The 10,285-nt window shown below is 44.0% G+C and overlaps 1 protein-coding gene across 1 annotated transcript in view; it reads right to left on the bottom strand.

Moving 5' to 3' along the window:
* The window catches only part of Ehhadh (enoyl-CoA hydratase and 3-hydroxyacyl CoA dehydrogenase), a 31,729-nt gene extending 21,444 nt beyond the window's left edge, over positions 1-10,285 (bottom strand). Inside the window, exon 1 of the mRNA XM_031363501.1 lies at positions 10,033-10,285. Within this exon, the coding sequence (XP_031219361.1) occupies positions 10,033-10,106 (74 nt within the window). The 5' untranslated portion in view covers positions 10,107-10,285. The remainder of the gene's footprint in view (positions 1-10,032) is intronic.

The raw sequence follows: 10,285 nt of genomic DNA on the forward strand, positions 1-10,285 counted from the left end.
TCTCTGTATAACCCTGGCTGTCCTGAAACTCACTCTGTAGACCAGGCTGGCCTCAAACTCAGAAATCCGCCTGCCCCTGCCTTCTAAGTGCTGGGATTAAAGGCATGAGCCACCACTGCCCAGCTCAAAATTAAATTTCTACCCTATTATTTCTTTACTAATGAACCACTGAAAAGTTATGGTGGATAAAAAAATACAGAATCTTTTTTTTTTTTTAAGATTTATTTATTTATTATACGTAAGAACACTGTAGCTGTCTTCAGACACCCCAGAAGAGGGCATCAGATCTCATTACGGGTGGTTGTGAGCTTGCTGGGAATTGAACTCAAAACCTTTGGAAGAGCAGTCAGAGCCCTTAAGCCCAAGGGTACTGCTGAGCCATCTCACCAGTCCCAAAATAGAGATTCTTACCACAGAATTTTCACTATTTGTTCAAGAAATAAAATGTCTACTGTCAATTAAGCACTGGGCTGATAAGATAAATCCACTTTAAAAGCAATATTCTTTTCCTCCCTGTGCTCTAACTTTGATCATGAAAAGTTAGTAACCAGTTCTAAATGTATTATGCACGGTATCGCAAGTACAGAGTTACCTGGTAGGCAAATGCAACTGCCATGTAAAGTGTAGGATGTGAGTGTGGCGGTAAGGGACAAAGAAGGCAGGCGGCACAGAAGTTTGGGAGGGACAAATTTTCCTTCAATTTCTCATGCTTGCAAAACAGAAAATATAGAGGAGAGCCTGTGTAGGGCACGTGGCAGGGCCGCTAGTTATTTCAAACATCCTCTCACCTTCTTCTAACGCCTGCTTCTTAATTGGATCCATGGTGGCCCAAAACAAAGACTACATTTCTTAGCATGCTTTGCAGTACAGTCTGCCCTAGGCTCTAAGTTCTCTGATACGTGCAAGATTAAAGAAGATTTCTGGAAAGCAGTGGACATGATTTCCTACTTTGCTTTCCTTCCTACTCCTGGCAAGAATACAGGTGAGAATGGCTGGACAGAAGTATTCTTCTCATACCAAGAGGTAGAAGGTATGTACGGAGGACGGCAGGACAGACACCGAGGGTTGTGCAGCAGCTACTCTGGACTGCTGTGAGAGAAGTCGCTTTGTTTCATTTACTGTCTTTGAAAGTTTTCTGTCTGTGGAAACCGAATTCCACCCTAGTTAATTTAGGAGGGAAAGGCAAGGGCGAAGAAACATTGAGCAAGGCCTACAGTAGATGCTTTACCCAGGTTCAGTATACGAGGGAGGCAGCTACAGAAAATACAGCTATAACCAGAGGGTAACTGTCCCAGAGGAACAGGAACTCGAGCCAAGGGTACATCCTCCAGGTCTGTCTCCATTCAAAAAGTAGGGAGGGCTCCTGAGCCCATTCAGGAGAGTTTGTCACACGGGAAAGAGAATTTGCCAAGTGGGTTAGGATGGTGAAGGAGGTGGGGCCTCGAAAATCATGGGCTGTCAGCTGCAAGGAAGACGGCAGCAAGCTCCAACCAGTTTTGCTTGGAATTCTGTGTATTCTGGCCAGAACAAACCTTCCTTGTATGCAAAAACCAAACTGTTACAGACAAGGTGCATTGATCAACAAGATAAAGCTCTACAGACTACAGTAGATACTTGCCCTTAGGAGCCATAATTATCTTTCACCTGGTTACTTTTTACCTACACACAATTAAACAAAACCTCCCACTCCTGATTTATTACTAGGAAATGAAATAAATAGAATCTGAGCCATTACATAATGATTTATTACTAAGAGATGAAATAAATAGAATCTGAGCCATTACATAATACTCAGAAGTCCAAAAGGCTGAGGAGTTGTTGTCCATCTAGGTGCAATTTCTTCTGGGAAACTGTGCCCCCAGCCTCACACATCCAAGTCTGGCAGATAAAACACTGCAGGACTCTCACATACCCTATACAAGTCTTCATTCCCAAACTACTGACAACAAACCATAACACATGCACGCTGCACAGCTCACAATGCACTGCTCGACAATGACGACAAAAGAGAAAGGTCACATCCCCATTGGGAACTCCACTGTTGTGGACCAAACACTTTTTTCTCTGTGGGTAAATGGTGGGTATGGACCCCACAGTCAAACTGTCTCCTGGATTTCCCTCTCCTGGGAGCCACTGGGGAGAGGGCTGGGGGTTCGCATGGCAACCATCCCCTCCTCTCTTCTACACATTTTTGTTCATTTTGAAAACCCACAAACAGAAAAGAAGAAAAATGGCTACCAATCACAGGCTTGACTGGGCCAGATGAGAGTCCCTAGGAAGACATGTGACCCATCCCCTGCTGTACTACATGAGCCCTTCTCACCTTTGGAATTACCAAAACCAAAACCAACCAACCAACCAAAACCAAAACAAGCAGGAAACATCTAAAGTTTACTAAATCAAGTTTGTGCAATTTTTCCAAAAGAAATTAACAAATAAGAAAATAAAACCCGCCAAACAGATGAGGTTAGGTTTTGAGTTCAAGAAGCATTCTTTTCAGCCTTGCTTTTTGTGTGCATGTGCCTGTAGCTCGGGTAAAATACACGGTCTCTTCCACAGGGTGGCAGTTTTAGAGATGTGAAAGGCAGTGTTCTGGGAAAGTTGTAGGAATATTTTCTTCAGAGACCCTAGACTTCGACTGGAATAGAAAGAAACTTGGCTAAGACAGCGGTTAAGGATTTATAATAGTTTGGGGGAGAGAGAAGAATTATTCAAACAGTAGTTCAATAGGCTACTCTACCTATCACGGTGGCTCTCACCTTTAATCTCAGCACTTGGGAGGCGAAAGCTGGTGGATCTCTGTGGGCTTGAGGCCAGGAAGGGCTACATAATGAGACCTTGTCTTTTTAAAAATAAATAAATAAATAAAAAGGAAAAAAAGAGAAAAGAAAAGAAAAAAGAAAGACTCGATAAGCTAGAAAGATAATTTCCCATTAAAAATTAAAAATGAGGGCTAGTGAGATGGCTCAGTGGGTAAGAGCACTGACTGCTCTTCCAAAGGTCCTGAGTTCGGATCCCAGCAACCACATGGTTGCTCACAACCACCCATAATGAGATCTGACGCCCTCTTCTGGTGTGTCTGAAGAAAGCTGCAGTAAATTACGCCAGAGTGAGAGGGGTCGGCAGAGGTCCTGAGTTCAACAGCAGCCACACACATGATGGCTCACGGCCATCTGTATAGTACAGTGTACTCATACGCATAAAATAAATAAAAGTAAATCTTTAAAAAAATTAAAAATGAGAGAGAAGAAAAGAATAAAACAGAGGAAAAGCTGGGAATATTTTCACTTGGTGAACAAGCCAATTCTCGGTAAATTGGTGAGAACCTCCTTAAAACAGAACAAGGAAATCCTTTGGGAAGGAAGGAGCTGATTTCCCTTTGCATGACAACTACCTTTTCCCTAGTTACTTTCTATCTTTTAACCTTTCGCTTTTGACTGGTTAATTAGAAATGAAATCTGATCAGGAAAACAGATTATGAGTCCTGATGTTACAAGGCATGTGGAGCAGACGTGGGCTCCCTTCTAGGGCCCACTCTAGACTATGATAGGAGGAGGCCTGTTACGGGGAAGAGTGGATCAGCAGTGTGAAGCCTATGACCCTGGACTACTCAGATTTCCCAGGAAGTATCCTAGGTGATTTTACAGAAGTGGATGGAAAGCCTCTGTGTTTATCAGGCCTCAGGAACCCGTGTGTAGTCACATTTTTTTTTAAAATCTGTTTTGGCTGAATGGCAGATGGGAGACCCAGGGATAAGGAAGGTCACTGAATCTTCCTTCTGGGTAAAGAATGACAGCTAGTGGTGACTCACATCTGTAATCCCAGCACTTGGATGCTCTAGGCAAGAGGATTGTCATAAGTTCAAGACCAGCTTGCATTACAGGGTGAAATTTTGTTTCAGAAATCCAAAGCAAACAGCACCAACAAACCCTCAGACAACAATGAAAGATTGGTCTCAATCGAAATCATCTAGGTGGTGGAAAGAGAGACTGGCTTTTCCTATCCCAACCACACATTTCTTTTCATGGATGTTTTTGGTAACACTGAAAGCTCAAAAACTAGAAATAAAGAGAAAGGATGGGATGCTATCAGGAACACACACACACACACACACACACACACACACACACACACACACACACAAGTTCCTGTGATCCACTGTTTCCAGAACCAGGCCCAGTCACCAAGCATGTGCCAAACCTACACTAAGCCAGCACCCATCTGAACTCAAACAAACATGTCTGGCTAAACTCAATGACAGACTTAAACTGTTTGTCTGGGTAAAGCCCCAGATTACTTAAGTAAGCATGTTTATAATCATTTTCTTTCCCCTAGTTACTTTTCACCCTTGGACCTGGAGGAAATAAAAGCCCTTGCTTTTGATTAATGAGCAACTGTATCATGACACAGCTTGAGAACTGCTACATAGTATTTACAAGTCCACAAAGCACCTGTGGAAGATAGGTTCCCTCTCCCCCAAGGCATCTAAACCCTCACATAGTGAAGTCCCTAATAGAAAATGAGGTGGTATTCTAATGTACACACATCATCTTTTGACTACTTGCAATAGCCCATAACCTAGAAACGTTATGTAAATATGTGTTAGACCTCACTACTCAAAAAATATTTGAAAGGGAAAAATAATCTATGTGTTCATTAGGGAACCTTCCATGATGGATGTGAGCAGCTCCTCACCCAGGGTTGGCTGAACGGCAGACATGAAAACCAGAGGACTGGCTAATTTTCCTTCTGGATTAGGAATGACCTCAACTGAGTCCAAACAACCTCTGTGGGCACCATTAGGGTGAGGTATTGCTTCTTCCCACTTTACCTAGCCTCTCCTCTTTATGTTTGTGGTAATTTGAGGGGAAAGTTCATAAATCAGGAAAAAAACTGGAAAAGGAAAATAGCTTTGTTTGGTTTTCTCTAGGTTAAGGGGAGAAAGGTAACTAGGTGAAGGGTAATTGTGAGCCACCAGGTCAAGCATCTCCTGTGTTCCCTGAGGAATGCTCCAGCTTTAAACACTCAGGTGATTCAGGAGGGACCAAAGCTTCGTGGCACTGGAAAGACCCCAGCAGCCAGGACAAGCATCTCCTCATCACCGCACTGCCAGGAAAAGAAGACAGAGTGAGGAGACCAGTGCCCACTGAGTGGGGGCCACAGAGCAAGGAGATGAGTGCCCACTGCGTGGGAGGCACAGAGCGAGGAGACCAGTGCCCACTGTGTGGGGGCCACAGAATGAGACCAGTGCCCACTGCATGGGGGCCACAGAGTGAGGAGACGAGTGCCCACTGAGTGGGGGCACAGAGCGAGGAGACCAGTGCCCACTGCGTGGGGGCCACAGAGTGAGGAGACCAGTGCCCACTGCGTGGAGGCCACAGAGCAAGGAGACCAGTGCCCACTGCGTGGGGGCCACAGAGCGAGGAGACGAGTGCCCACTGCGTGGGGGCCACAGAGCAAGGAGACGAGTGCCCACTGAGTGGGGGCAGAGTGAAGAGGAATTTCCTGAGTGTCCACCATGTCCTTCAGTTTCTTTGACCACAGATGGCTTTTTATTTTCAACTATTGTTTATTTTTTAAACCTTAGCTTTATCAAATTGAGCCTCATCTAAAAAACAATCAGTATTTTTTTTTTCAAAAACAGAAACATAGAAAATATGCCAAAGAAACCTCTAGGGGTAAGTTTGGTTTAAAATTTTTTTTTTCAGTTATGAGTGTGTGTCTTCAGTTCTAACATCAAACATGTGAATTACAGAAGGAAAAAAAAGCCAACACCATTGTTTTCAGAGCAGGGCTAAAAGTCTTCTACATTGCACACTCAGAAACTGGGCTGACACGCATGCAAAGAGAAGCAAGTGTGGCTGGCTAATCTAGCAAAGAAGGAGCTAAACTATTTCTTTGGAAAAATCACTTCAGTTAGCATATCTCACCTAGCTAGGAAGATGTAACTTCAAACAAACAAACAATCAGAAGTAGCAAAGGGCTGAGGAGGGAGGTAAGAAGGAAAGGAAAGCATTTTCTTAAGTGTGTTATCTGAACATTTAGTGAATTAGGCTAGCAACGAAGAGTCCAAACCTCAGGAGACACGATGGTTACCTCTCCCCTAGTCACTTTTCACCCTTTAACCCAGAGAAGAGCAAACAGAACCTCTCCCTTTTAACTGGCTACTTGGAAACCCAATCTGATCATGAAATAGATTTAAAAGCATTACAGAATATTTAGAAGTCAAAAAATTGCATGCAGTTGCTACTCAGTATATGCGAGAAATTGGTTCTAAGACTTCCATCCCTCCCAGAATTCCAAATTCCTCATAATGTTCAAGTCCCTAATGAAAAAGTCTCATTCTGCATATAAAATATATTAATCTCTAGACTGTTTAATAATATCCCAGAAAATGAAAATGCTTGTTAATAGTTTTTATACAAGAAAAAAAAAAAGGAGGTGTATGCATGTACACACACATTATAGAACCCTAAACATCCTGGATAAAACCACACTTTCTATCTATGGTTGACTGGTGTGAGCCTAGGGATACAAAGGACTAGCTATTTTTAAGAGATGGTCTCAGTTTGAGCTGGCATTAACCTCAGTCAGTGTTAGGAGAGGACAAGACTTCTCTCATTCCAGCCCACCCTTCCTCTTAAGTTCTTCTAGACCCTTGAAAAACTCAGAAACGGGAAAAGGGAAATGGTTGTAACTGATAGAGTTCTATTAAGTTCAGCTGACTGAGAGGTATCTGAGAAAGCACCTTGGCTCTCCTCCCACATACACATACACACACTTTGCACCCCCCCTTCCTGGCTCTCCCCTGCCCCCCCAACTTTGCTCCCACCCTCCCACTCCTTTCAAACTCAGATGTGTAAGTGGAGTCTAGAGTGATGATAACATTCACTGGCTGAGAAAATAGCTCAGTTAAAGTACTTGGCACAAAAGCAGCAAGACTGGAGACCAGAACTATGTAAATGCTGGGTGGGTGTGGTGGCCAGGAGACAGGGACCCTTGGGGCAGGCTAAAGCTAGCTAACTTGACCAGCCACATTGGTGAGCTCTGAATTCAACTGCAAGACTCAGCCTGGAGCGAAGAATTAAGAGGTCAACCACCACCTTCCAATACAGAGCACGTAGGTGTAAGCAAACTCTCTCTCTCTCTCTCTCTCTCTCTCTCTCTCTCTCTCTCTCTCTCTCTCTCTCACACACACACACACACACACACACACACACACACACACACACACGTGGATTTGAATGTGCATGCATGTACAGCACACCTATATAAAGATAAAAAAAAACAAAAACAAAAGAAAACCAACCAAACAAACAAACAAACAAACAAAAACTCAAGGTACCATTTTGTGAGTGCTAGTCTAAACCCCTCAGCTTCTTTGACCATGGCAGGATTTTCCTACTGATGTTTTTTTCTGGCTTTTGTTCCTTACACCAAAGCTTCTCATATCAAATTTGTGACCTGCAACCAGCTTTTTGTTGTTGTTTTAGATAAAGAAACATAAAACTAGAACATTCCAAAATCTATAGCATATAAGGATTGTCTGGGTTTCAGGAAATTCTGTTTTCAGTTCTACACCTTGTATGCATTTTGGCATCTTCAAATTTTATGTATTTAAATTAAATTTAAGGTTTTTTTTTTTAAACTAAGTAGATTATAGTAATAAAAAAAAGTTGAAAACCATTGCTCTGTGGAATAGTAGTTAGGAAGAAGCTGAACCTTCCCAGAGTGGAGCAAAACATGGCTGCCACTCCAACAAGGAATTAGACAATTTACAATACCTCATTCACATAGAAAGAAAGAGCTTCCTGCATAAAATTAGAAAGAAGGTGGGAAGATGAGAGGAAGGAAAGGAGGGAAAGAGGGAGGGAGGGAGGGAAGCAAAAAATAATTAAAGTAAAAAACAAGTATGCTAAGCTGTTAAAGGTGGTGAACAATTTACCTAAATTAAAGTTCAGAGGAAAACATGGGAACATGTAGGGTCTAAAAGAAAAAAAAAATGTCGTCCACGAGGCCGAAGCAGACGCTGAGAAAGGGGACTACTGCAGGGGACTGACCACAGGCTGCTCAGAGATACAAGGAGGCCCTACAAGTGTGGAGTCATTTACAGTCTCCATTTCATTTACCTTAAGATTTCTCCTGACTGGGGAGGGACCTAGCAGGCTAAATGTTAGGAACACACCAGATAGTACCCAAAGGAATGGTTGTGAAACTGTGGGACATTTCCCTCCTTACCTCTTGATGGGCATAGCGCCTCATAAACAGAGAGTTCGGTAGAATCCCTCTATCAAGTAACCCTATCAGTACAGGAGCGCCCCATGTGGATACGGAATCATATTGTTTATGCTTTCTTTGTGAAAACGCATGCGCTAACCACTTCCTAGTTTCTGCGCTGAGATCTCGAGTGAAATTGGCCTTGATCAGTAATTTACTTCCGCCCCACCCCCAAAGTGGCTAGTATTCTCTGCATATTATGTATTAATCAATGCCATCCTTCACATTAACATAAATACAGAATTAAGCCAAGGGTGGTAGCACATACCTTTAATCCCAATACTTGAGAGGCAGGGGCTGGTGGCTTTCTGCGAGTTCAAGGCCAGCCTAGTTCACATAGCTAGTTCAGGTCAGCCAGAACTACAAAGTAAGACCCTGTTTCAAAGCAAACAAAAAACCAAAACAACAACAACAACAAAACTAATTTTTTGAGCCTCCGTGAGCACCAGGGCATATGTGATACACAGATATACGTGCACGTGAGAGACCCATACACATAAAATAATAATAATTAAGTTTAAAAAATAAAATCTAATAACAGTGTGGTTTAAAATCTCAGTTAAAATGAACATGTCTTCTCTTTTCTGTTGTTTATTTGGTTTTGCTTTTAAGATTTTTTTTTTTTTTGAGACGGGGCCTGAATAGATCAACAACAGTTTCTTCTGCCAGTAGCCTCCTGAATGCTGCGATTCCAGGTGTGTGCCTCCCAGGCATCCGTTTGGTTTTGCTCCAACAGCTTGTGGTGGGAGTTTTCACCAGATATGGCTGAGCCTGTTTGCCAAAGATCATCAATGCTGGGCTTGGTGGCGGTTGACTTTTCATGGAAGGACTAGACCAGAACACCACCTGACTATCCAGCCACCCCTCTTTGCCCTAATTGTACCCTCGAGTCTCTGGGAAGGACTAAAGGATCTTATAGGTTGGGAAGGATTAGGAGAAGGGGCTCTTCACAGCTATAGGGAGTCGTGATCTTTGCTGAGGGGGGCTGATTCCAATGTGGCAGCTCTAAAGTCACTCATGCTCCCGTCCCCTTCCCCCAGCTCCTCCCTCCCCGAAAGCAAGCCTAAACCCATTGCATTCTCCCCTGCAGAATGAACAGGGCTGGAACTGTACCTAGGTTTGTCCTTTAGGCTGTAAGTTCTCACCTAGGAAAAGGGTTTTAATGAGGTCTCACTAGTGAAAGTTATACAGTATCTGTCACAATCCTGTCCACCATTTCTGCAATGTATGGGTGACTCCTCCTGAGGCTAATATAGAATTATACTCTATTCACCGGTGATATGGAATGAACAGGGAAAAATGAACATCATTTTTCAAAAAGACAACAGATCTCATTTTTAACAGTGATGTGCTAAGTACATTGATTGCACCCAGGAGGGCATTGCAGGTGAAGTAAACGAAACTTCAGCTTTTCAGAAAATACTAAGTAGGCCTCCTTTGACAGGGAGAGTTGACAGGCACGGGAACTAAACTCTACTTTTCTACGAGTCAGCTAACTATAGCTTTTGGCTTCACGGAGACGCTGGGGTTGCAAGCCTGCAGGAGGGTTACAGAAGGGGGTTCAAACAAGACACTTGCTGCACCAGTTTCACCTCGGTAGGTTCCTGACTCGCCAGAACCCGGCGTGAGCGCTCAGGAGGGTCAACAGTTGACAGACGGAAGGAAGGCCAGAGCCAGCTGCTCATTGGCCAGTCCTTTCAGCTGAGACAAGCCCCGACCCAGACCCGTCACACCCCACTGTCCCGGCGGTGTTACCTGACGGCATTGACTGGCGGGTTGCAGAGGCGGATCATCGCCAGGGAGTGGGGCAGCCTCAGATACTCAGCCATTTTCTCAAGGTATCCTGCGCCTCTGATGTCTGGGCCAGCCCGGGGCTCCTTTTCTGGGCCGCCACGAGAGGAGGGGCGCTCGCTGGGCCAATGGGAGCCGCTGCTACGGCCTCCTGCCCCTTGCACTTCTGGCTTCCTAGAGCCGGCTGCGCTCCAAGTAAGGCGATCCTCCTGTGCTA

The sequence above is a fragment of the Mastomys coucha genome, unplaced genomic scaffold (assembly GCF_008632895.1).
Source record: "Mastomys coucha isolate ucsf_1 unplaced genomic scaffold, UCSF_Mcou_1 pScaffold12, whole genome shotgun sequence".
Classification (NCBI taxonomy): Eukaryota; Metazoa; Chordata; class Mammalia; order Rodentia; family Muridae; genus Mastomys; species Mastomys coucha.